The sequence below is a fragment of the Rhipicephalus sanguineus genome, chromosome 2 (assembly GCF_013339695.2).
Source record: "Rhipicephalus sanguineus isolate Rsan-2018 chromosome 2, BIME_Rsan_1.4, whole genome shotgun sequence".
In the NCBI taxonomy this organism is placed as follows: Eukaryota; Metazoa; Arthropoda; class Arachnida; order Ixodida; family Ixodidae; genus Rhipicephalus; species Rhipicephalus sanguineus.
The window spans coordinates 72,407,449-72,434,235 of record NC_051177.1 but is presented as its reverse complement, the minus strand read 5'-3'; the positions used below and the strand labels follow the sequence as shown (position 1 = coordinate 72,434,235).

The 26,787-nt window shown below is 48.5% G+C and overlaps 2 protein-coding genes across 2 annotated transcripts in view; both read right to left on the bottom strand.

Annotated features, from left to right (window-relative positions):
* LOC119383172 (ankyrin repeat and BTB/POZ domain-containing protein 2) overlaps positions 1-14,547 on the bottom strand; it is a 60,676-nt gene extending 46,129 nt beyond the window's left edge. Inside the window, exons 1-5 of the mRNA XM_037651197.2 lie at positions 14,325-14,547; positions 12,824-13,277; positions 11,698-12,119; positions 4,605-4,808; positions 3,327-3,507 (exon numbers count right to left, since the gene is read on the bottom strand). Coding sequence (XP_037507125.1) covers positions 3,327-3,507; positions 4,605-4,808; positions 11,698-12,119; positions 12,824-13,277; positions 14,325-14,547 — 1,484 coding nt within the window. The remainder of the gene's footprint in view (positions 1-3,326; positions 3,508-4,604; positions 4,809-11,697; positions 12,120-12,823; positions 13,278-14,324) is intronic.
* Positions 14,548-19,315: 4,768 nt separating this feature from the next.
* The window catches only part of LOC125757164 (uncharacterized), a 74,825-nt gene continuing 67,353 nt past the window's right edge, over positions 19,316-26,787 (bottom strand). Inside the window, exons 2-4 of the mRNA XM_049412437.1 lie at positions 24,225-24,498; positions 20,712-21,101; positions 19,316-19,501 (exon numbers count right to left, since the gene is read on the bottom strand). Coding sequence (XP_049268394.1) covers positions 19,351-19,501; positions 20,712-21,101; positions 24,225-24,373 — 690 coding nt within the window. The 5' untranslated portion in view covers positions 24,374-24,498 and the 3' untranslated portion in view covers positions 19,316-19,350. The remainder of the gene's footprint in view (positions 19,502-20,711; positions 21,102-24,224; positions 24,499-26,787) is intronic.

Sequence of the window (26,787 nt, the reverse complement as noted above, 5' to 3'; positions counted from 1 at the left end):
GCCAGCACTTCCTTCCGACTGACTACGCTTCCGGGTGCCGCATAAAGAAACTTTTGCCTGGCGCTGTGCCGACAGTTTTCCAAGGCTATCCGGCGTACATGATGCCTCCTGCAAAAAGGCCTCGCAAGGAACCTGCTCCTCGGGCTGTTGTACCTCCTCCAAAGCAAATCAAGCGGAAAGCCCAGCCGCTTGAATCGCTGCCTGTGGAAGATAATGTGTCTGTCGAATTCCACGAAGACACCAAAAGCATGAGCACGCAAACCACGAACAACGATCACCAACGTGCAAGCCGGTACCTCTCCACTATCTCGAGGCTTCGCTCTCAAGTGTGATACCACCGTTCCAAGGGTCAGAAGTTACTAGAAAAACTCGTCAAGGAAGAGCAGCGCAGTGCATTCTATCGCGAAAGCAAACATCTTGCTTCGGTGAGAAAAATCGAGGCGGACTCGCAGAATGGACACAAAAAGGCAGTGTTCCTGATTCACCAAATTGAACGATACGGGAAGCAGCATCTGACGTACCCTGAAGAAGTAATTCGAGAATGTGTGATATGGAGATTTCTCTCGCCGAAGGGATAGGACCATGCTCGAACGTCAGGGCTCCTAAACTTACCAGCAAAATGCACCCTCCAAAAATACATGGGCCCAGCCCAACCTCATCTGGAATGAGTGCTGCAATGCGAACAAGACTGGTTCACGAAGCATCACTTCTGAGCAGCAGGCAGTATATGGCATCATTAATTGTTAATGAAGCAAGCATTAAGCCAAAATGCATCTATGACAGAAAAGGAGATGCCGTATTTGGTTTTAAGGACAGACCCGACAGCAGCGCGTCGAACACGCAGGGTATTTTGGCAAACAGGGTTTCGTGCTTTGTTCTGTGTGGCACAAACAGTCAATATAAGATACCTTGCTCATATTATTTCACCAAGCAGCTGAGTGGAAAAGACATTTTCGAATGGACAAAAGAAGTGATCGCCGCAGTCGAGTCGTGTGGTTTCAACATCGTTCGTATTGTAACCGACAACTACTCGGCAAACACTACGATGTTCAAACACATGGGCAATGGCTCCTTGCGCACGGTTATCACGCACCCACATGACCCTGACCGGGCAATCTTCCTTAGCTTTGACCCGTGCCATGTGATCAAAAATATCCGAAGCCAGTTCCTCGAAAGGCAGCTCACGGATGGCTGCGACGTTATAAGTGGTACATATGTACAGAAGTTGTACGAGTATCAGAAGTCGATGACTGTGAAACTTGCTCGCAACCTAACACGGAAACATGTGTATCCGACGAATCTTGAAAAGCAAAATGTGCTGCGTGCTGTCCAAGTGTTTTCGCCACAGGTGTGTGCGGCGGTACAACATCTGCAGGAGAATTACCGTGGAGACAGGGACCTGCATGATTTCAAAGACGCGGATGCTACCATTTGTTTCATGTTTCATGAAAACCATAAAGGAATGGTTTGACATTCATGATACTTCCTGTGCTGGAAGTGGTTACAAGGCGCCGATTTGCAGTCCACACGATCATCGTTTGCTGTGGCTTGAAAACAAGTTCACTGTGTACATAAAGAATGTACAGTCATGTTCACTCGCCTCAGGCAACGGCGCTCTCACAGAAGAGACCTTTCAAGCGTTGCTATTCACCACGCAATCCACTGTGGAAACTACACGCTTCTTGCTTCAAGAAGGCGTCAGTTACGTGCTGACTAAGAAACTAAGTAGCGATCCGATTGAGGCACTGTTTGGGCGAATTCGACAAATGTGTGGCGGCAATGACCAATTGGACGCCAGAGCCGTTACGGCTGCCCTTGATCGGATTGTGAAGGCTAAGTCATTATGCCCAAAAGAAGCCGAAACGCCCGATGTTGATGCTGAGCAAGTGGCAGCCACACTGTCTGAAAAGATTCACGACGAGCTGGAAGACCTAACGCAATGTCATGCCCCAACACCAAGGTCGGTGACTTACTCGGGTTTGTAATATGTTGGCGGCTACATTGCCAAGTTAATAACAGATTTTGGTTGCGGATCCTGTGAAATCCTAGTCACAACATGCAACAAAGACAATCCTTTGTACGTACTGTTGCAAGGCCAAGACAAGAGCGGGCTATGCTATCCAAGGCCAGAGTTTCTTGCTCTTTTGAACAATTTAATTAATTTGTTTGACCGCGTGGCAACGCATCTGCCAAGAACGAATACGCTGGAAGTTCTTCAGCTACTCGTCGAGCGTCGGCTCGAACGCGCGCCAGTGCTAAACTGTCCAGAGTGTGTTGACGACAGCCACGCAAAACGGTCCGCAGCTCTAATTGCCGAAAAATTCATGAGAATACTTCTCATCAACCACACGAAGAAAATCACCGACTCACAAGAGAAGCCCTCCAATTATGCACACAAACCGTCCAGAAAATTAATCAGATTGTGACCAAATGAACTTTCCTTTCTCGACGAGAAAGCAAAAAAGAAAAATGTCCTTCTGCGAGTTGCTTGTTTACGTAGTAATGCCTATTGTGTTTTTATTTTTTTACCTTCGTACTGAAATTTGCTCAAGTGAATGTTTGAAGTGCAGCATGTATTATTCAATAAAAGCTATTCGAAACAATAAATTCGCATATTTTTTCTTCGTGTGCCTCGCGTTAAAATGTTTTTTTCAAACGTTTATGATTCGGCGCTTCACGATTATAATGTTACGCTGCTGGACCCTATTAGGCAGGAAATTCAGAAGGGGGAAGGAATCTCCTATGTTTGAAGACGCCCATGTAAATTAGCACGGAGAAGTATCACCTGTAGCCAGGGCAGGGTTAGAAGAGCGGCAAGTGAGCGCGCGCCTTTCCTCTACCCCGGCCGTGCAGCAGCTCAACTGGCGAGGGTTGGGCCGCAGCGCCACAACTAGCGGTGGTGAAAGGTGGGAACTAGACCCGAAGAGCAGGCCGTAAGGGAGTGCGCCCCTCTAGTCCTCTAGTGCGGCCGTGCTCACGATGCTCAAACCAGCCAATTGCCCTGCACGTAGGTATATGGCGCAGAAATTTGGGTATATGACATCATTTGTAGAGAGAAGAGAGAGCGATTTATAGCTGACTTTGAGAATTAATTGTAAACTCTAGGCCGATTGGCGTGCCATAATGTTTGGCTCGCGTGTTCTCGGGAGCCTCGACTACTGATCGGCAGCGTTTTCTGACCGTGCTCAAAAAAGTGTTCCAGGGCCCCTTTAAACAGTGGCCTACAGGAAGAATTTGCTTTTTAGCATCCGAAACGCAGGATAATTGAAGACAGTTGAACAACTATCAAAAGCCCATTGAGGCAATGAATTAATGGTACACCATACCTCTCATAAATGAGCTCCGGTCCCGCCGAACGCCTGGACGATCCGTGTTCGGCGTGCTCCAGCTGCGAGCAACGCATGTAGTGGTAGAGCGCGTGCACGGCTCCTGGGCCCCAGCTGAGCGGAGGGCGCTGCGAACCAGTGCGGCTCCGGTATAGCTGCGTCACCGCTGCCAAGAGTTCACCTGCGCACGCGCAGAAGGAAGAGCACACTCGTACCCAAACACCCTCCGTGTGAACCCAACGCAGTGGGCCTGAACGTTTTGGTGGAATTTGGCGCGAGGTCTTCAATGCCTACAAGAATGGGTTACAATGGTTGGCCGTATGGTTTACTTTAACGTCCCAATGTGACTAAGGCGGTAAGAGACGCCATAGTGGAGCACCTCCGGTTCTTTAACGTGCACTGACATCTCGCAGCACTCGGGCCTCTAGCATTTCGCTTCAATGGTTATGCGATGCCGCAACCGGGGTCGAGCCTGCGTCTTTCCGATCAGCAACTGAGCACCGTAACCAATGGGCCACCAAGCCGGTTTCAGGTTATAACGGCAAGCAATAGCGTGAAGTAGAAACAACAACGTATATTACTGAGGCAGAGAGGAGGGTTAACCTTCAACTACGGCTTAGTGTGACAATGTAGCGATTTGCACAGATTATTAGAAAGCAGTGACTGGTTCTTAAGGGCTGTTCTGCTTTCTGATAGCAAGTGTAAAACACCCTTTTTCACAATTAATCGTGGTTCGAGATTATCACTCACCCATGCCTCAGTGCGTGCGATGTTTCTCTTCACGTTATTCGCCCTTGTAACGTAATAGGCTACTAACCATCACCCAATGGCGCACACTTTCAGAAAAGGGATAAGGCCAACATTGCCGCCTCATAACAAACGGCGAACAATTCTTGATCTTTGCATTCCTTATGAAACTGAAGTTCATACTTTCTGCTACGATTTCTTGAAAGAGAACAGAGCTGCTTCTCTACAATAAGCCTCATTAATAATATCTGGGGTTTAACGTCCACAACCACGATATGATTATGAGAGACGCCGTAGTGGAGGGCTCCGGAAATTTCGACCACCTAGGGTTCTTTAACGTGCACCTAAATCTACGTACACGGGCCTCAAACTTTTTCGCCTCCATCGAAAATGCAGCCGCCGCGGCCGGGATTCCATCCCGTGACCTTCGGGTCAGCAGTCGAGCGCCATAACCCTTAGACCACCGTGGTGGGGCTACAATGAGCCTCATTCCGCCTCTCCAAAGTTCATCCACGGGAATGTGCCACTCACTCAGCTCTGCGATGCTCCCGACGCAAGTGGTTAGGAAACTCTGTTCGTGGGCGTCGCTCGCTGCTGATGGGCTCCGGTGGTGTTCATCCTTGGACGAAGGCTGCTGGCCCGGCGACTGGGGCTGCTGTGGGTCGACGACCTGAGCTCCGCGACCACTTGAGCACTGTTGAAGCTGCTGAGGCCAGCGGGGCATCGACAGAGCGCCTACAACAGGAAAAGACGTGGGTAACCGCTTTCTTCTAACCACTGCAGAATAATCGCTCCAGCGAAGACACTCGCTCAAGATACAAGCTCGTATAGACCTTTTTACAGAAGGCTCCCTTGGCGCCGCCATAATCTCCTTTGGGCTGTGCTAAATAGACGTGACCCCCCAAAAATGCACTGCCGAGGCTGTGACGTCAGCCTTTGTACGCCTGTACTTCCGTAGTCCAGAAAGGAGGTGTTTCTTCTCTCCTGTGAAAAAGTCTATAGATGGCTTGAACATGACATCAGACACGCATCGTCCCACCATACCGGTGCTCCAAAATGGTGGCTATAGGATGATGTCAGTGTATCGCATTCAATGCCACGGAACGCTGCTAGCATGTCTAAGAGAACTTACAGCAGAGCCACCGCGCACTTCTATGTCACCAAGACGCAATCGGAACGCTGCTGGCGTGTGTACGAGTACTTACAAGCGAATCAACGCTCCTCACTACAAGAGACGCAACTTTCCGACTATTGCTGGTCCTCCAACATGGCGGCTAAGATGACGTCAGTGCAAGCCATCTATATATAGAGTGCATGTGAACGCAACATTGGTCCACCAACGAGCCCTGTAAACTGCGAAGATGGACCGCTTTATTTTTGCGGTCTGTGAAGAGACATTGTTTCCGTTGAGACTGGAATTTACCCAGAAAAAAAGGAGGCGCTGATACAGATAAAAATTACCGCATATCCACGGGTGTATGATGAAGAGCTTGGGAGAAGCTCCTGAAGCAATCATGGTTACACCGTGAAATGTTCAGTGGTTTCGCCCAGCAGTAATCAAAGCGATACGCCGCTTTGATTACTGCACGCCATCTAGCGTGCAGGGTGCCGCTGCTTTTTCTTTCTTTTCTTTCTTTTTTTTTGCACACATATTGCACACATCTCTATGGGACAGCGCCATCTAGTATATCGTCACCCAACTGCAGTTTGCATGCATCTCTATGGGACAGCGCCATCTATTGAATGATACGGGAGACGCGACGGCGGGGACACGCCGCATGGAGCGACGACCGACCAGGTGATGCTATAAGGAGCTTCGCCCCTAAAAACGAAAGAGAAGGCAAGGGGTAAGAAAATCTTGTTTTGTTACTTGCACTTAAAGCCGAATTCAACGACATTTAGAAAAGAAAGGAAAGAAGTATGCGGAGAGATACGCAGAACGTGTGCACCATCATATACGAACCCAGAGAACGATCACAGTCACGGAATCAGAATGAACACCGATTAAGCTAAAGCGATCTGTACACTTCGACATAAGAAACAGTACACTTATAATATAAGCAAAGATAAAGTGTGTTATTGCGTTCAGCATTTTAACCCCTTGCACCATGTCCGCTTGCGAACTTCGAAAGACAAGGTAACTTTTCTCGCATCTTTCGCACTGTTCTGTTAGCAATGATAAGTTTCCCAATAACCACGTTTAGGAAGGTCGCTTGAATGAATGCATCTTAACTAGCGCGAACGTAACGACAGCCATGTTTCAGTTGCAGCAGAAATTCTCGTTTCGTAGTGGAATGCTTGCTAACTTCAACGTCTCTGGATGTTAGCAGCGTCTGTTGATAACAGTGAACAGAGTTCAAAGAGGCCGTGCTCCGCTTTCCCGCTTAGCACGACATAAAATTGAGAGCGAACCAAACGTAATCTTCCTTTACGACAATTTTTACGTCAGCTTTGCCTCGTTGCACATTCTCTTCACGAACTACTCGGAAAGTTCTCTGTAGACTATCGGCTGTACGCTGTGCCAGACCGAAGCACATAGGCGTAGACAACACCCCCGAAACGCTTGGCTCTTGAACTCACCGAACTTTTTTTCCCGTTTGTTTTGGTGATACCGACAACGCTGTACTGCATAAAAAAAAAAATCAAAAAGGACCTCGAGGTGGGGAGAAGGAAAAAGACTCGAGTAATTTAACAGAAAGACAACACAACAGCTGAACGGAGTACACATGTTAGCGCTCGTGTATCGAATCCAATTAGAATTCAGGAGGCGAGAGCCCTCTTTCCGGCAGGAACCAGTTCCGATCCTGTGGCGGCGGGCACAACTCGGGCGAAATGCGTCGTGTGCGGTTCCGATATCAGAGGCCGAAAGAGGCGAGGGGAGATAACTCGTAAATGGGCGAGAGATAGACGGCAAACGCTGAAACCGCAAAACGAGAAAGATAAACGCCCAGAAAAGCTTCGGCAGACCAGAACACAGGACCACCAAACACAACTTCAACAAAAAGTTACTTCTCTTTCACTCTCTCTCGCTGTCGGGAAGCAATATCCGCGGAGGCACGCTGAAGAGCGGGCGGCTAGCGTTCGACCTCTATATCCTTTGCGGTGACCGTGGAGATTACTCGGGCATGCAGTCTACCAAGGCGGCAGCTTTGGCAACGCTTAGTCGTAAAGATCACTTGGAGCGGAGGCTGGTCTGCAGGGCACGTATATATGTATGGATGCTACTACGCCGTAGATGTTAATTTTTTTTTTTTTTTTGCTTTGAGTTTCCCGTTTTTAATCGAGCCGACTGCCTCTGAAGGCGAAAGCGACCCGTGCCGGCTGGCGACTCCACGGCGGCGCGCAGTGAGGGGAGCGGTGACCCATCGATGATGCCAAGGGAGCGCGCGCGACAGTATGGCGACAAACCCATTATGTACCGCTGTGCTTGTTTCTTGTACTGTTAGTTTGTAGGGTATTTTAGTTGTTTTATGTTTCTGTACAATCTTCAGCTGCTTTATTTTACTTAGACTCAATCGTCCACGTTGATAAGTCTACGAAAGAGCTATCGATAAAAGGACTGTGAAGGTCAGAAAAGACGCGCCAAAGATATTGAGGGACAGTATAAGCGAACAAAAGCGATGAAAAGGAAACGAGTGATACCGCTAGCGCAGTGGCGTAGCCAGGGGGGGGGGGGGGGAGCACACGGGCCCGTGGCCCCCCTCCCCTGAAATTTTTGTTTGCTATGGCATACGGAGCCGAAAATGACACTTGACCACGTCTGCCTGCCCGGCCCCCACTTCAAGTCAAGGAGGCGCCCCCCCCCCGCCGAAAAAAAATTCTGCCTACGCCCCTGAACTAGCGGATGCTCATTAGTTTCCTCCTGCAAGCAACTATTCTGCGCGGATGAGCTGGCTTAGGCAGATGAGCCTCCGTAGGCCTCCTTAAACGATGACAGTCGATAGTGTCGTTGTTCCTCGCGGCCTGCGGTTTCATGCGGAATAATGCGTTGCGACTTTGTTAAACAGTACTCGCATTATTTTCTCGTCTATTGAAATTAATAGCGCTTCGTTTGGGTAAGCTACAGAGATGGAACTGGTATCAAAAGCTTTTTTTTTTTTTTTCGTGAGGCATCCCATGCTGTCACTATGAGTCACTGTGGAACGAAAACTCTGTATTTCAGAATTGGCGTCCAGATTTTAGTCATTGTGGAAATCAGTATCCGATACGTTTTTCGAAACCTGACACCAAATCCCCTTCAGAAATGACCCATATGTGGGACATGTTTTAATAGCAACGTTAGGTGACATTTTTGTTCAAATCCTGTCCCCCCCCCCCCCCTCCCCCACTTTTTTGTCACTCCCACCATGTTCCCTGTCCTGGCCCTTGGCGGATCAAATTGCGTGACTGCGGCCCGCTAGCTGAGGTGAGCTTGAGACCCCTGTCCTATAGCATGAACTTCTTTTTTCGCCTAAATAAAAGCATTCGAATTGCAGTTAGAAATGCTTGTGTGCGAGGTATAAGCATTCAAAATTGCTCTTCCTCCGTTTAACTACCCCAGGTTTGATGACTAGATCTTAAAAAATCGAAAAGGGGTCTCCCGAAACAGTGTCCTTATAAAGACTGGCAGATCGAGCGAATCGACGGCTTTCCATATTACACAAAGAACAGCGCTTTCGACAAAGGACAGTGTAAGAACGGACGCACATGACGCTAATCTTGCAACTGAGTTTATTCAAACATACAGGATTGATCCTAAAGAAAAAATAAAGAGCGCAAGTTCATTGCCACTGAGATGCCCTTCTCATTCTTAAAACACCCGTGGTCGCATGCGTGGTTATCTCCGTTGTACTTCCATGTATAAGAAGTCCAGTTTCTTCTGTGATAAAGAAGGATGGCTATCGTAGCCAGAGTTCTTCAATCATACGAGTTTCGAAACTCCCCACAGACTCCATGTATCAAAATCCGAACTCGCCATTGGCCGAAGTCGCGGGGGTCTGCTGGTTGCCGCGTCATCTGTTGACCAATGTTTCGCCCTCTTTGGATGCATCATGCGCAGTGCGTTTCTTTCTTAAGCCAGAAATAGCGACACGCTGATACGTTGGGCCCAACGTCCACATATGACGTCCCAATCTAGATTACTCTCTCCCGAACATCGCGCGCGGATTCACAAGTTTAGATTCATTATGCCGCGAAATCGTGACAACTGGTTAAAAGAGGAAGCCATTGCTTAAGGCAAACAACTCGCTTCTACGGTGTATATATACGAAATTGTGCACAAACGCGACATAATTGGCTAGCTGGCTGGTTGCAACTGCACTGCATCTGCAGAGCAGAGAAGCACACCAAAGGATGTAACGGAAGCACGCAGTTTCGTAAGGCGACGCGTGCAGACTATAAGATCACTTGACCGACATGCCACTTCCTTCAGCTGCAGCTAAATGAGCTTTAGCTCATACAAGCAACGATACTCTCAACAATGAAACAACGACTGAGTATATGTCGCAAGCACGGCGCAGAGACATGTTTGAGAAGAAAAGCGTGGAGGACGCGCATCTACCGAAGAAAAAAACTTACGGGGCCCCTTACACATTCCTCTAAGACGGCTTCTTTACAGAAAGCCATCTTTTTCTTCTAAGTCGACACATTCCTCCTCCGCCCCTCTGAAAGCATTTGGCACTTAACGTGGTTTTGCACTGCCTCCAGGATCGGAGGCATTGCAAGCGTTCTGCACCGCACCTGGTTTTGCACTGCCTCCAAGATCGGTCCATCTTTGACCATGCGACGATTCTGTCTGATAACGTCATCGTGCGACGTCATGTTATGTGACGTCATCGTGACGTAACAAATTTTAGTGATCTGTGACGCCATCAAATTTGCGTCTCCGTCCATGAAATTTGTGTCGACGTCACATGGTGACGCCGTCACTTCTCGCGTTTCATGAGGCATCGAAGGCTTTCGCCTTGAAAGAAAATAAATCGCGATGTGCATCGCAAACCAGCTCGAAAGAAGAGATACACGATGCTGGCCAGATGCGCAAGACGTCTGCGCAGCCGCTAAAAAAAAAAAAAAGAGTTCTGCTGGCGCAAGAAGGTTTCGGCAGCGCCACCGCAGTTGTAGTATGTAGCAGTCGTGCAAGCGCTTTATTTTTTTTACCCTACTCGCAACGTGATGTGCTAGGGGCGCATCCGGGCTTTAACCGCGATTTTCGCGGGACGGGGCGTCGGAGGATGGGGAATCCGTCGTGATGCATCGCGGACGGAGACACAAATTACAGTGATTTCACCCCCCCCCCTCCATCCCCCACATACAGTCCTGTACTCTCTCCCTCTCTCTTTCTCTTCTCCTCCCTGTCGTAGTCGTTGCGCCCCCGGCGCCACGCCGCCGATGCAGGGGCGACGTCCGCGAGAGAGCGCCGGCAGCATCACGTGCACGACCGCTGTCGCAGCCGCGACTGTGCCGCCACGGTCACACATACGCATGGATGGCAACATAGATGGCTGCGTATATACCGTGAGCAAGTGCGAACGAAAATGCCGACCTCGGTGACCGTGTGTCGCAAGAACCTTCAGAAGCGGTCGAAAAGGCCAGTGCTGCAGGTTGCCTTTTAGGTCGACTGTCTCAAGGAATCGGACGACACCTCGGGCTAGGCGAGCTGATAACGGACGGGTTCCGCTAAAGAAGGATTTTTAGGATTTTTAGGCAGAACCAAACCAGGTTGTAGTCTCTTGTTATGCGAGAACATCGAGTAATAGAGATTTGAGACGATGGTGCTGTTATAACACCCATCGGCAGAGCCAGGAGAGGAATGGTTAGGGTGTTCAAACACGCGCACGAACATATCTAAAGGTTGTTGCACAACCCTCTCCCCTCCCTCCCATCCCCCCCCCCCCCCCCCCCCCGAAAATATTTCTAGCTACGCCAGTGACAACAGCGCGTATCAAAAAAACAAGCCGTAATTAACCGACATTGGCCAATACGTATACGGTTAAAACCCATATGCGCGAACGACGGGCGTCGAGACGAAAGAAGAAACAGGCTGTTCGCGCGACGTGTCGTGTGGTCGAACGCTTAGTTTTGCGAACCTAGAAATACGTCGCTAGAAAAAGTTCGGCAGATTCCTCTCATTCAGGCACTCGATGTCATGTGAAGCAGTAGGCGAGTAGTGGCCTATACCGCACTTTTTTTTTTATTTCTTTGAGTCAAGTGTTGCGAGTTGGACGAAGTTCTTTGTGCATCTTGAGTTGCTACGGGTATATCATGGGCAGACTAAAACCGCCAAGTGATTACGTAACCCTATGGCGTCATCATGACGTCACTTTGACGTCCCGCAACGTGAGGACACATGTTGACGTCATCACATGACATCGTCGATCGGTCAAAGGTGGGACGATCTCGGAGGCACTGCAAAACCACGTGAGGAACAAAAGCTTTCCAATGGAAGGGGCGGGCAACAGTACAAGTGACTAAGAAAAAGGAGAAGAAGGAGGCTTTCGAGTCGTCTTAGGCGAATGCATAAGGAACTCTGTGACTTTTCCATTCTGCTTCCCTCCTCCTGTTTCCAGTGGCGCTGCATCGCGCTCCCTTGTAGGTTGCAGAAAATGGCGCCAAATTTTTTTTCCTAGTAGTGACCTCAGCTCCTCACCTGTCGCCGTCCTTCCCGCGTTGAGGTGTGCGAAAGGCTGGAAGAGTCCCCAGAGTTCGCCGCTGCTCGCGATGGCCGCCTCGAGGGCGGCGGCCGTGAGTGTGGCTCCGGGCTCCAAGCAGCGAAGCACCAGTTCCTCCAGCAAATTCTCAGCGGCTGCCGTCAGGTACAGGGCGCCGTACTCGTGCACGCAAGGTGCCAAGCGGGCGTCGCACGCCCAGCGCTGAAACCGGCCCACGGGCAGCTGTAGACCTGCGCGGGCGCTCTTGCCCAGCCGTAGTTGGTCGCACGACGATGACGTGTACATTGCGGCGGCCCGGTGGCAGGCGCTCACGCAGCTCTCGGCCAGGGCTGGTGACAACACGATGCAGAGGGCGCCGCTCACCTGCCGCTTGCCGCACACGCCCAGCGGACGCGAAAGCCTGCGTTAGAAGCGAGAAGTTCGTTATAATGGGAAATTTCGTAGTTTCCGGAGATGGCGAGCGAAATTTGATCGCTGCGAGATTAACACGCACGGACGTCTATTCGCCCTACTGACAGACATTGACAGTGGACCGATCGTTCACCTGACTATCACCTCGCTGTGATAGAACGTCGCTTTGTAAACTGCTTGCGTTACGGCGGGTAATCTCGTTAACATAGATTGTGCCACCTAACTGTGATCCGACACCAGCTATCTATGTCCCTGCGTCTCGACAACGACGCACTGACTCTTCAATACTAGGCCTTTTCCTCAAAAGAATGAAGCTACTGGCTCAAATCCCAGTCTAAGCAGCCGCTTCTTGTATGGGGCCTTAGACAAAAGGAAGATAAGCTGAATTTTTTAAGCACATTAAAGCACACCATCCCTCTTCAAATAGTCATCAAGCCTTAGATTAGGACATGATGGTGTGGCGGTGGTGGTGATGTTGCCACAGGCGGGGTTAGCCTGTCAGACCTGGCCGGCAATCGCGTCGCCTGGGCGACTCTTTCCATGCAGTATGTCTCACCATACATCACCTAAATCTGTCTCTCGAAGAAAACGTAAAACAATTCCAACCGCCTCCTTGTGAATCATGCGCACCTTTCGGAAACAATCTCTTCACAGATTAGGACGCCTCTGGCAGCTACGATGTCATTTTATTACCTCTGAGCCTCCCTGGCCACGCGCACCAGGGGCCTTTGCAAGAGGAACGAGAGCCGCGGCACGACCTCCATGGATATCTTGCGACGCTGCTCGCGAAGGCGGCCGCTCTGGAGAACGCGCAACACGTCATGGTTAGTCCAGGGTGGCCGCTGCATTTCCACGAGCCGGGACTGCAGGTTGTCCACCCAGACGAACTCCTCGGCGCTCGTGATGTTGGTGGCGATGGTCTCGAGACTCGAGTGCCGCATTAGCCTCCGCACGCCCCCGCCAACACCGCCAGGCTCGGCGTCCGACGAGTACGTCGACGTCGAGTAGCCACCGCAGCCACTGTTGCTCGTCCCCTGCTGTGTTCTGGCGGCTAGCTGTTCCACGGCCTGCCGGATATCGTCCAGGTTGGCTGAGCTCTCGTGGAGTTCGTAGCTGCCGCCGCTGCTACTTCGGTATCCACGACGGCCTGCGAGCGCACGTTGGCAGATCTTTAGTAAAAGCGGTTTTGAAGAACGGCGCACGAAACGCGGATAAACAGAAAAAATTGGAAGCGTTTAGTTCTCACGCCTGCTAGTGATGAGTGATGGCACTGTACAATTTACTTGAAGAGTATAGTCCCACAAGTGCGCTGCTACACTGTAACTACACAACGTGGCCCAGGTTAACCTACCTTCCTTAAGCGCTACAACTTACGGTACTAACTCTGCTCAGAGCGTTTGTGATGCGGATGCAACCATGTCCTGTATAAGTGCACAAATAAAACGCTGCCTTTTCACTTCTCTGGCCTTCATTAGGACATTGAGGTCGAAAACCTAGCATGCCGAAGTTGCTAGGCTTGTTGCATGGGGAGTTTCTGCAATTTGTACACAAACTATGATAAGTGATCAGACAAGCACATGCACGAAAGTCACGGTGACGAATTCCTCACTGTCTGGTAAAATCGAATGTCTGTTTCAGAATGAAAACTTTGCACGGTCGAAGACGTCGACATGCCTAATCCAACCATGTTGGTCATTGGGACCACAGTGTCAAATATGACCTTCACATGTTTTTCATTAATAAATCAGTCCTTTATGTAAATTAAACCAATAGCTGAATGAAAGAACCATGAAATTTTATGCGAGATGTCCAGGGAGAGAACCTCTAGCGAACTTGAAGCACAGTTACATCACTTCACGATTCTGCAAACTGAAGTAAGTAAACGTTGCCTGCTCAAGAGAAACAAAAAGAAAAATAAGAAGGGAAACAGGGGAGTTAAGTACCAAGGCATCATTCAATTTGCTACCCTACATTTTAGAAAGTGAAATATGAGACGACGAAGACGTAGTGAGAAAAAAAAAAGCCCTGCGACAATCTTCCTTTGAAGGAGCCGTGCTGTGGCAAATAACAAAATAGCCATTTTTTGAAGTCTTAATACGCTGTAGGCTTCCTCAAAGTACGAGGACTCAGAAGACACAGAAGACAGCCCTCGTGGAATGCGAGAAGCTCTATCTGATTGATCGGTAGTCATTACCGTGCGACGAAGACGAGGACGATGGCTGGGATCGGCGGCAGAGACGCGACGCGGATATCGACGTCGGAGGGACTCGTTCGTCTTCGGGCACAGCTTTGAGGTGTCCCGGCACATTGTGCAGAGATTTGGTAAGTGGCGTGGCAGACGGCGCCCCACGGGCGAAGTCCAGGTACGTCGGTGGCGACGTCGAACTCGCGTACGACGACTGACCACCGTCGCTCATACTGGCGTGACCAGATGACCTGCGTAAGGAACCGGACGAGGTAGAAGTTATCAGATGGCTGCCCTGTAACTAACAAAGCGGCTGATATTCCATGTTTCCTTTGTAAAGCACCCCATGAAATGTTGGCTCAACGTTAATCGGCTAGAGCTATTATTAGTATTTCTTCTTCATGGGTCGGGATGGTGCTAAAGCAAACTACATAGGACGAAACATGAACAAAACGCTCCGACAGTAACTGCGACCCGCAAGAAGATCAAGCAAAGAAAAGTGGCGTCGGAAGCGTACACTTTATTTAGTAATATGGTTTATAGAAGACGTCGGTGCGTTTTACTGGCACCGGCTATTCATCTTCCCATGACACACATAACCAAAAGTTTTAAAAAATTGAATATAGAGAAAATCTCAAAAGAATCCAACAGTTGGAAACATCCGCACACGTGTATAAATGAATGAACTGAAGGGACTCCTACACTCTAAGGCAAAAGGGTGTTAAAAGGGTGTGTGGTTCGTCCTTTTGGGGACTAATGGGGCTGCCACAACCATTAATCCCTTTAAGGACTAACGGCACCGGGTCTAACAGTTAGTCCCCACAATAGACTAACATTTAGTCCTCACATTTACACCTTACCGGGCAACTGTTAGTCCCCACAGATCACCTCAATGGACTAACATTTGGTCCTCACATTTACACCTTACCGGGCAACCGTTAGTCCTCGCAGTTGCACCTCGCAAGGACCAACGGTCGGTCCACTCAAACGCTCCATTCGGATGAACTTTTTATCCCAGGGATGATTTTCTACAGTTACTCTCCGCAAGACTTAATACTTTTTTCGCGTGTTTCTTTCCGCGGTGACCAACAAATGCCGCGGAAAAGAACACGCAAAAGAATATTTAGTCATGCGTATGTCACTGCTTTCGCATTCAATGCGACAACGAAAGACAAAAGTGAGACAATGAAACGTTTTATTTTTTCTATACATATGTAGTTTCTGCTTTCTTCCATAGAATTCCTTACAAAATGTCCAATACATGCTCAGCCGCGTTGTCATATATCGTACAGTCCTTTCTGTGAAGCTGCTCCAACGGAAGCGATAGATGGCAGGCGTTGTACGTGCCAGGGCACACAGCATTCTGCTCGTCGTGGGCAACGGCTGCATCCTGCAAAGCACAAAAATATTGCAAATATTTAGTCACGTGACAGCGAGGGTGAAGACGCACGAACTGTGCAAATACGTGCAATGTGAACAAAAACACGTCTAAAACATGGCACGCAAATAATTTCACCCCTGCGAAGCACAAGAATATTGCAAATATTCTGCGACACGTCACAGAAGGGATGAAGACGCACGTACATGACAAATATGTGCAAGGTGAAATCAGAATCAGAAATCGTTTTATCTAGTTATCGAATCAATTACAAAATTTGTGTATACAGAAGCAGGTCCCATTGTCAGAGACTGAATCGGGACCTCCTACAGTAGTGAATATAGCAACAATTAATTGGTGCAGCAAACAGTGGTGCAGAAAACAGGTAATAAAATACATCGCAGGTAAAAAAGAAAAAAGGAGTTCTACTGAAGAAAATCATTAGCAGAAAGTAGCAACAAAAACTGAAATTAGACAACATAAAAAATAGAGGTAATTCAACTCTCCTAAACAGTTTTCAGATAATTACCATGGTAAAAAATGTTAAAAAACAAAACTACGAAAAAGAAAACTAAATAGAGACATCTGATATCAGCAATGTAGGATGATGATGCGATGCTGCGTTAACATTAGGTTGTGAGAAGGCACGAAAGGGAGCGGGAGTAATAGAAGTGACCAAAACTATCCAGATTATGGAATGGATGAGAGGAAAGTTTTCATATCTTTTTTGAATATGCCGATTGATTACGAGGTTTTTATTCCTGAAGGTATAGTATTACAGAAATAGATTCTAGTGAAGTGGGCTGTTTGTTTGCCATAGTTAGTATTAACTAAGGTAAGATAAAATTGTGATTTTGTGCAAACCTTGTCAAGTTTGTATTCTCTAGACTTGATGGAGGGATTATAAACAAAGGAAGCTGATTTATTATTTGCTTGAAAAATAGTATTCCTAGATTATATTTGAAAGTGTTCTCGATTGTTAGGATGTTGTTGGCATGCAGGAGTGCTTTAGCATCACTGCGATAATGACTGTGGGTAAGTATTCTAATAGAGTGATTTTGCATAGTTTGAAGGGAGACGAGATGACTGCTGAAGGTATTGCCCCAAGATGTGATACAGTAATTAATATGAGAATGAATAAAAGCATAGTACAATGAAAGTAATGTGGGTTTGGAAAATATATCGCGGGATTTAATTAGAATACGTATGCCGTAAGCCATTTTTTTTTCGCAGGTATGCAACATACGAATGAAATTTCAAATGACGGTCCAATTTAATTCCCAAGAAGGTCGCCTCATCGTCTGCTTCAATTGCGAATTGATTTAGAAATATTGGCGGGATATAATTATGTTCACGTTGGTGAGAGTGGAAAACAACGAATTTCGTTTTAGTGGGATTTATTTGTAATTTATTATGGGTACACCAAGCAGCCAAGCCTGAAAGGTCGTCATTTAGCTTCTGTGTCAGAGATTGGAGGCATTTATCAGTGTTAACAATTGTTGTGTCGTCTGCATACAGTAAGCATTCTGAACTGGTAAGGCAAGATGGCAAATCATTTATGTAAATAATGAAAAGAAGTGGGCCGAGAATAGAACCTTGAGGTGCTCCTATATTTGTTACTTTAGGTATAAATTTATGACCTAACAGACTGACAACTTGGCTTCTATTGAGTAGGTAGTTTTTTATTAATAATAGTGCAGGACCAGTTACGCCTATTGCTTGAAGCTGCATAAAAAGAATGTGGTGGTTGATAGTGTCGAATGCTTAATAAAAACACACGTCTAAAATATGGCATGTAAATAATTTCACCGTGATGTCATACGTCATCAAAGACGCATTTCAAGCCACACAGCGCAACAAACACTTCAAGTGCGGCGGCCGCAGCCATCACGCCGAGGCGCCGCCAACCACCGTGCCCCAACGAGCCGGCGAGTTTTTTGCGAGCGGCGTCGTACAACTCGAGCAAGCCCGTCGGCCGCAACGCGAAGCCGACACCACGAAAGGCGCCAGGCTGCTAGCGAGCGAGCGAAGGGGACGCCGACGATAACGGCGTCCAATTTCCACGAAATTCTTCGAGCGCGCACTAGTAATGTGCAGCGAGCGAAAGCGGGGTCGACGCCTCGAACGGCGGCGGACTGCTTACGAGCGAGCGTCGAGGAAGCCGAAGGTCACGGCGACCAATTTCCGCAGAGTTCCGAATCGCAGCTAATGTCGGCTAGCTGAAGCACCCGCCAACCCATGCCGGTGCATTTCAAGCGCGCGGCATACACTCGAGCTCGTTGCTACCGCACAGCGTTTCGGACGAGTCGCAAAACAGCGGCGAGGCCTCTGCCTAATATTGCTAATATCGCGAGCTTGCAGCTCATCACCACGGTGAATCATCGGTGAGCGAACATCCGGCCAGGCGACGACAACGGCGGCCAATATCCAGGCGGTCACAAAGCACAGGCGAGCCACGCCCAAGCCGGCCCTCGCGGTACATTTCGTGCGCGCGATATACAACACGATCGAGTCCGTTACCGATAATCGCGATCAGTTTCGCGCACGCGATCAGTTTACTGCATCGCACGCGATAGGTACGGCAGAATAAAAAGCGATCACTTACTTGTGAAAGAATCCAGCGCCGATTTGTGCCCCGAGTCAGATTGAAGTCCGATAGGCCTACAGTCTTCTCGGCCGCCATTCCTAGCCGGTGGCGACGCAGTGCCGTGACTGCGCCGGAGATATACAGCGCGGCGTCGCGACGTGTCGAGAGCAGCTCCAGACTTCGTGGGTGTGGCGAAACGTAAAAGCAGCACGACACACTCATCCACGCATACGTCTGTATCAAAGGCAGCGAGCCGTAGGTCCTAGATCGGCGAACTCCGAGCGCGACTTAACCGGCAACACGCCAGCTCAAACACAGATGGGAGACTACCCGAGCGAGGAGGACGATTTGCTCCCTTGACAACGGTTTTCACACGGAACGTATCCATGCACACGGCCTGCATCTCCCGCGCCGTTCATCCCTTTGCAGACTAACTGAATTGCACACGGCACGCATCCCTCTCCGCTTGCTCCTACGACGGTCTAACCGTTCATCTGCGGGCCTATTGGGCTCCGTTACTCCTCGTTCGGGGTAATTTTGCCTTAGAGTGTACAGTTCCGCAAACGAAATACAGTGCACAAAAGGCTACACAACACCGCGTGCAACTCCTGCGTACGCCTACATACATAAAAAGAAAACACGTGAGCAAAAGATAACAAATTGGCTGCACATAGGTTGGTGACCGAATCCTTGACACAAAAAAATCTTCCTTATCCTGACATACGGTTACAGCCAAATAGTGGAGATCAAAGAGTGCAAACGTACAGAGAAATGGCCAACACTCGATCACCATTTACGACGTCCTTTTCGATGCAAGCGAGGACTGGTGCCCACGAGCTAAGGTTCGGCAAGTATACGCATACATTAGCAAAGTCCTGACGATGCTTTCTTTTTATCTTCCTCACAGGCACGCAAGCGAATCGACACCGACAGCGATAGTGACGTCCTGTCGGTGCAGTGAAATCAGCAGACAGCCGTCGCAAAACAAATTGGCTGACGTTATATTGCTACATCCAACTCGCTATAGGAGACAAAGAGCCGCCGGCGTAGAGGTCGTGGCGGACGCACGCCTAGCCTCGGGTCCTCGGGTTGAGAGGGAAGCTGAGTATGTTGCGACGACGAGACTTAAGCCTCGCGAGGGGCTTGCGCCGTGAAACAACGGGGTCGCCGTCCGAAGAGCTTTTGCTAAGCGAGCCGCAGTCCGTGTTGGAGGCCGAATCACTGCAGAACAATGTAGTATAAATTAAAACAACCAATCACATCATCACTAGTGAGATCATTCGTCTGTATCTATTCACCTATCCAGCTATACACATAAGCTAAAGCATGCCTGTCACCACGTATCACACTTACACTCGAAGTTCATAGGTCGCGTCGTTTCCTCAACACCTTTCAACCAGTCCTTTTTGCCTATTCTCATTAAACATTGGAAGAACTAGCTGAGCTCATCTTAATTGAGAACGATCCCGTCAGTGTGCAAACACGTGCTATATAATACATATTTAGCATCCTTTATACTCATTAACGTTTGCATCGCTTATGTGCTTTCTTAAAGTGGTCTATTCTTACATTAACAAGGCAGAAATCGTGCGGAAGATGAAAGCTCGATGTCACGAGACGTTGGACAAGGGATGTCACTGCAGCCGTACTCTCGACAAGGACCCGCGTAAAACAGTCCATTCCAGCTACACTCCTAGTTCCACTTCACTTTCTTTGGTGAGGTTACAGAAAAACTTAAATAAGATTGATTGATTGATTGATTGATTGATTGATTGATTAATTGATGATTGATTGATTGATTGATTGATTGATTGATTGATTGATTGATTGATTGATTGATTGATTGATTGATTGATTGTGGCAGCGACCTGCATTTTCTGCGAATGTGCCCCTTTTATGTAATTAAGAGTTTCATAAATGCTAGGTGGACTTGACAATCGCCCATTGTCGGAGGAAAGGGTCTCAGGACACTGGCCGAGACCGTCCTCAGCCCAGAAGGCTCTGACAGCGTTGTTGCGTTTCTGGCGGACAACTGGTCTAACTGGTTGCATGATAATTGATGGTAGCATCAATTATCATGCAACCATACCAACAAGCCCAAATCGCCACCCTCATGGTCTAACTGGTCTTAGAGACAAACCTTAAGCATGTTGTATTCTCCATTCCTTTTCTTTTCCTTTTTATCGCTCTTCTTTCCTTTTTCGTAACATCTCTTTTCTATTATCTTCCATTCTCCTTACCCTTTTCCCCAGCACAGGGTAGCCAGCCGGTCTGAGAGCTGGCTAACCTCCCTGTACTTCCGTCTATTTCTTCCTCCATCACAAATTGCCGCGGTGATTATTATTATTATTATTATTATTATTATTATTATTATTATTATTATTATTATTATTATTATTATTATTATTATCGACATCATCACGACGCTTACCGGTAGACAGAGAAGTTTGGGTCCGGCGGGAATCCCTCGTCTAGCTGCTGCTGTTCCTCCTGTTCCCGCGTCATGGCAGGCTCGGCCAGCGACAGCTTGTTGCGAGCTGGCGAGGCACGCGTGGCCGCCGTCAGGGCAAGAGAACCGGGCGAGGCCCTGCTGCTGGCCCCGCAGCTGCTGCTACTGCTCAGCACGGGCGTCTCGCGAACGGGCGTCGCACGGTTGGATCCGGGTCCTGGACCGGGAGACGAGGACGACGCGGCGGCAGACAGGCAGGACCTCGGAGACGCCTCGTGAGACGAGCGCCCCGACGGACTGGGCCACAGGTCGCGCACCGACAGCTTGGTCAGCGAGGGAGCCGAGCCTCCGACGAGGTCACGGTGCGACGCCCTGAAGCGGCATTGAAAAAGACGCGTGGTATAGTGACGCCATTTTGTCGGTGCAATCACTCAGGTCCTCGCGAATGACCCGTTTCTTTCTGTACTGAGGCGAGAAAATTAGCCATTAGTCGTTAATCCTCACACTGTAGTGCGTTTTCTTTTGCCAACATCTCTTGATGAAGTGCCGCTTGAGATTCTTTTTCCTTACTGGTATGCACAATTTGCGGAAGGCGCGTATGCAGGGCTCTAACGCAGAACCAATCATTTCTGCAAGCACACATTTCATTTGAGTGGCTATTCACCTAAATGACATTTATGACGAACTCGACATTACATCAGGCTGGTACCCCATTATGGTGAGGTGTTCGGCCTTACCACCTTTCCTCTACACGTTGGCACTTATAGATGGTGTCAGCTGCTCTTTTTTCACGCGACTAGCATGAAAATGCATCGTAATGAAAAACCGCGAAAATTAAAAAAAGACAAAAGTGCCGAAAACAATTACAAGTAAAGTATGCTTCCAAAAACTAACATTGCATAGAGAAACCCGCATGGTGGCTGCATTTGGTTGTTCGTACATTTCTCCGGCAGGTCTCACCTGTTATTGCACATTTTGCGGAAACATTAGCCCCAGGAACCAGTCATCCATTTCACGTGCTGTCGCTAGATTTATCTGCAGCCGCAAGCCACGGCGCCGCTGTTTGCGTTCTCACGACCAAAAAGGACACGCCCTGTTCTGGAATCGTAATTGTCGCTTGTGTTACCCTGATGCCGTGAATGCTCGTGCCTCGGGGTACTTCGGAAGTGAATGTAGCACACAGTTCGTGATCTTTCGACGTTCTGACGGTGAGGACTAGGTTCCGCTGCCTTGGCTTTGTGTAAAGCAGCGAGGGCCACCGACTTCAGAGTCCCTATTAGCCTGCCTCCATTTCAGTGTAATTGCTCATTTACTCCGAGCCTGAAACCATCTTCCACCAGGATGTTAAATGTGGACTGGAGGGGGATTCAATCACAAGGACGATAAAAATTTATTCCGTACTGGTACCGGAGTATAGCTGAACAATTATTCCCGCAAAGTGCACTAAACAGCCCACAAAAGTTGCCCAGCCGCCAAAAATGTGCGCAACTTGCAGGAACAGCAAGAAGCGAGAATAACTTCGAACCAATTGGACCAAGATTACGTCTTCTGCGAACAGCGCAACGTAAAAATACGGAAGAAAAGAACCAGAGGACATGCGCTGTGCCTATGCTGCATATTTATTATTCGTCCTTGGCTTGAGAGGTGCTGGCCGCGATGAATGTTACTAATTAGTCCAATAATTAGCCCAATTTATATCCTAATAGGTATGCGTTTTCTTTTTTATCATTTCTCCTAATTGCGCTACAAGCGAGAAAGCACTTGTATTAAAGTTCTCCTGTGCTGCCATTAACCGTCGTCGCCTTAGTATGCATAATTTAAATCATTTTGTTATCGACTAGGTTGACGGCAATACTTATTTACATGCAAGTTTGTCCATAATAATAATAATTGTTGGGGTTTAACACGCCCAAAACTACGATATGATTATGAGAGACGTCGTAGTGGAGGGCTCAGCAAATTTCGACCACCTGGGGTTCTTTAACGTGCACCTAAATCTAAGTACACGGGCCTCAAGCATTTTCGCCTCCATCGAAAATGCAGCCGCCGCGGCCGGGATTCGATCCCGCGACCTTCGGGTCAGCAGTTCGAGTGCCAAAACCACTAGACCAGCATGGCGGGGGCAAGTTTGTCCATGTACGGGATAATATTTCTATGTAAATTCGCGGACGCACTGTTCGTAATATTAAAGACATAGGTAACGTCAGTCTGTTTTCAGGGATTGAGAGCTCGGTCTTCGAACGTTTATTCATTTCTGTGGAGAGATTGAATCTCTTTCATGGAGGTGACATTTACCCTTATCTCTTCTTGCCCCTTAAGGTTACACCTATATAATTTCTCTTTCCACGGCTCACCGCGTCGTCCTCAATTTAAGTTGAACAGTCTTCTTAAGCGTCGAGGTTTTCAACCCTGTAGGTAAGTACCGAAGCACCAAGAAGAGAGCAGAGTGGGTCAGGGAACAAACGTGTGTTCCCTGACCCATCTTAGCCGAGATCAAGAAGGAAAAAAAAATGGGCATGCGCAGGGCATGTAGCGAGAAGGTAAGATAACCGCTGGTCATTAAGAATAACAGAGTGGATTTCAAGAGAAGGGAAGCGCGCGAGGGGAAAGCAGAAAGTTAGGTGGGAAGATAAGATTATAAGAAGCTTCCGTGGATAGCGTGGCTGCAGCAAGCGCAGGACCGGCTTTATTGGAGAAACATGCGAGAGGTCTTTGCCCTGCAGTGGGCGTAAATGGTGATAATTTACCCTTCACATCGCTGTGTCCCACGACGGATTTCATGTTACTCTAAGAAGCGAATGCGCACATATTCCTCGCGTTTGGAACGAAATGAAACAGCACTTCAGACGGGACGAAGTAAGGACGACAGACGCGTCACGCTTCCGTTCGTAGCACTAAACCAGACCTGCATGGCGTTAAACAATACTAGAAAAAAAAAAACCTTGCCAACAGTGTGGCGACCGCGCGCATTAGTGGAGAAATGTGTTTTCTGAAACTTGCAGGCTGTGAAAGTTAAAAACAAGCCGTGCAAGTTTTATGACAAGGCAGTCACGCTTTCATGACGCAGGAAAGTACAGGTTGCTTGTTTCATTTGGAGTAAGTGAAGCGGTTCTCACAGGATTTTAAGACCGATATTATGAATTATAAGCCAGCACTAGCACACATTTGTCATTACTAAGCCATTACAAAGCGGTTTATCAGGTATATTTAAGGCAATAAAATGAAAATAAATGAAACATTAACCAGCACGAGCTTTGATTAACCATCATTTAGCCGCCCTTAGTGAAATTGCCCCCATCATCACTCATTTAGGCAACACTAGCCGACATTAAGCATTGCTAACAACTGCTAGTGCTGTGCAATTCAAACACGCTCACGCATTAAAGATGTGAGCGAGTTTCGTTCGCTTTGAAGGCGTACTGACGCGACTCCCCGTGTTGTTTTGCTTATAATTCAGGTCATCGAAGCGCCGCCATAGGGTTGCTATCAACTCACCTCAGTGACGCGCCTTCAGCGGGCATCCTGGTGTCGTGCGGCCGGTTCAGGTCTCCCAGACGTCGAGGCTTAGGCCGGATAATCTCGAGCCCGTGCTGACGGCACTGGTCGGCGTCCCGGAACTCGGGCACCGCGGGCACCGACGCCATGGCCCCCGCGGTTCCAGCGGCGCTCGGGCGCCGAGCCGCTAGCTCATGGCCGCCACGCTACAGCAGCGTGGCCGCCGGCACAAGTGAGCTCCACCACAGATCGGACTGAGCTCCAGCGATGCCACCTGCAACAGAGCAGATTTATTTATAAAGCAAACTACCAAGTCAAGCAAGAAGAAGCTGCTAATAATAAGAATTGTCGGAGTTTTGCGTACGAAAACCACCGTATGATTATGAGAGACGCCGTAGTATAGAGGGCTCGGGAAACTTCGACCACCTGGTGTTCTTTGACGTGCGCCTAAATCTATAGCACACGGGACACCAGCATTCTGACGCTGCGGCCGGGATTCCATCATGCGACCATCGGGTCAGCAGCCAAACGCCATAACCACTAGACCAAAGAAGGAGCTGCTGTGACTGTTAAAATTTGTAGACGAAACGAACACCGTCATGGTGGTGATTGTACGTGCAGTGCTCAGAGATTGGTTGATTAGTCACACTTTATTAAACTGATAACGAAGGAACAAGGGGGCAGCGCTCGAACGTTGTGAACGTCATTATGAACGCCATTACGAACCCAAACCAACTCGCCCAGCTATCTGTGATTCTGTAATTTATTAAACTGTCCGGAGAGACGCGACCAGCGTGGTGGGCTCCTCCCACGTTGGGACGGGCAGGCCTGACCGCCGCATCGTGTGCACTCCGGACGGCCCAACGCGGATCCCCGTTGTTGGGGCTTCTGAATGAAACGCGATATTTGGACTGCGTGGCGGCCCGCGCTTTCTGCGCCAACAGTGTAGCGATCGGTGGTCGCTGGGAGAGAAAATTCAGTCACAATGCGTCACGAAGCCTCGCACTTTTGTTGTATATCACGTTGCATCCGTTCGGCGTCCGCAACGCTTGACGGCGGCACAAGAAGTTGACGCCGTTCTTTTTTATGTACCGTGTTTCAGTAGCTGGGCACTGTGCCTCATGCAGAAAAAATTCCAGCTACGTGATCAGCAACTCTACGTAACTTCCCTTCTATCGCTGAATCTTACGCTTCGGTTATACAAACCACAAACGCAATGTTCGAAAGTGCTTTATTCATTAACCGGCTTCCCTCAACAACGTTATCATGATTGGCTGAAATCACTCTACAAGCTACAGTATATAGCGCTAGCACTTTCTGAGTATTTCATTATTTATTCTCATTATCATTTATTGTTATTATAATTTATTGATACTTTAGAAATACTGCCATCTGGCATAAAAAAGATATTGCAGGAGTGGTACTCGCATTGTTTCCGATCACCAGAACACAGTGGAAGAACATAATATGGGGGGGGGGGGGGGGGGAAAGCAACACGAGCCATCGGAACACCGATGGATTAAAAAAAAAACACCACTAAGAAAGTAACATCACTATCAGATAGCTCATCAATAAACGTAATGGGGCAGTCGGTCGATGAAACCATGATTCGGTAAGCTGACGCACCGACTCCCTAAGGTCTTTTTTTTTTTTTTCGTCTACAATACAACGATGCAATTCAACGACGATTTCAATGGAACAATTCCGCCACGGTGGCTCAGTGGTTACGGTGCTCGGCTGCTGACGCCGAAAGACGCGGGTTCGATCCCGGCCTCGGCGGTCGCATTTCGATGGAGGCAAAATGCTAGAGGCCCGTGTACTGTGCGATGTCGCAGGGCACGTTAAAGCAGCCCAGATGGTCGAAATTATCCGGAGTACTTCACTACGGTGTCCTTCACAGCATGGGTCGAGTTGGGACGTTAAACCCCATAAACCAACCAAACATCAATGGAACAACGTTAAGACCAGGCTGCAGCACCCAGAAATCCTACTTTCTGACATCGTAAGAGCCTGTTATAGACCCTCGATCATCAGAACATTTATGTTTAAATTGCTTATTTCTCGCCGTCTAGCGTCTTTTCAACCTATTGTTTGTCTCAGTGTCTTTTCCATACAACTGTAACACTCTCAAATGAAGAAATATAATCAACCCAGCGCCGACGGGGCACGCAAGTGCTATGTACTATTGCTACCGATCGTAGAAACGAAAGACATTTCTTTTTCGTGAGAAAAAAAGAAATTGCTCACAAAGTAATGCACACGGGTTGGTTCTAGAAGACAATAAAAGAGCGAAGTGCCAAATGAGTGATCGAGGTTTAAGCGGCAGAGGGAGCTGCGTGGTGTTACGGCGTTAACAAGCATGACGTGGCTCGTGATGCATGTCTAAGAACGGGTGAGATAATAATAATACAACAGCGAAATGTAGGCAGGAGGAGAGCGCGAGCTCTGGCCCTTCTCCGCGACGTTGAGGGTCTCCATGGGGGTGGCTGTTTCGTAGGCGCGGCACAATATGACGACAACAGGGGCAGGTTTACAGTAGTTGCAATTAACCACCAGGAGGTTA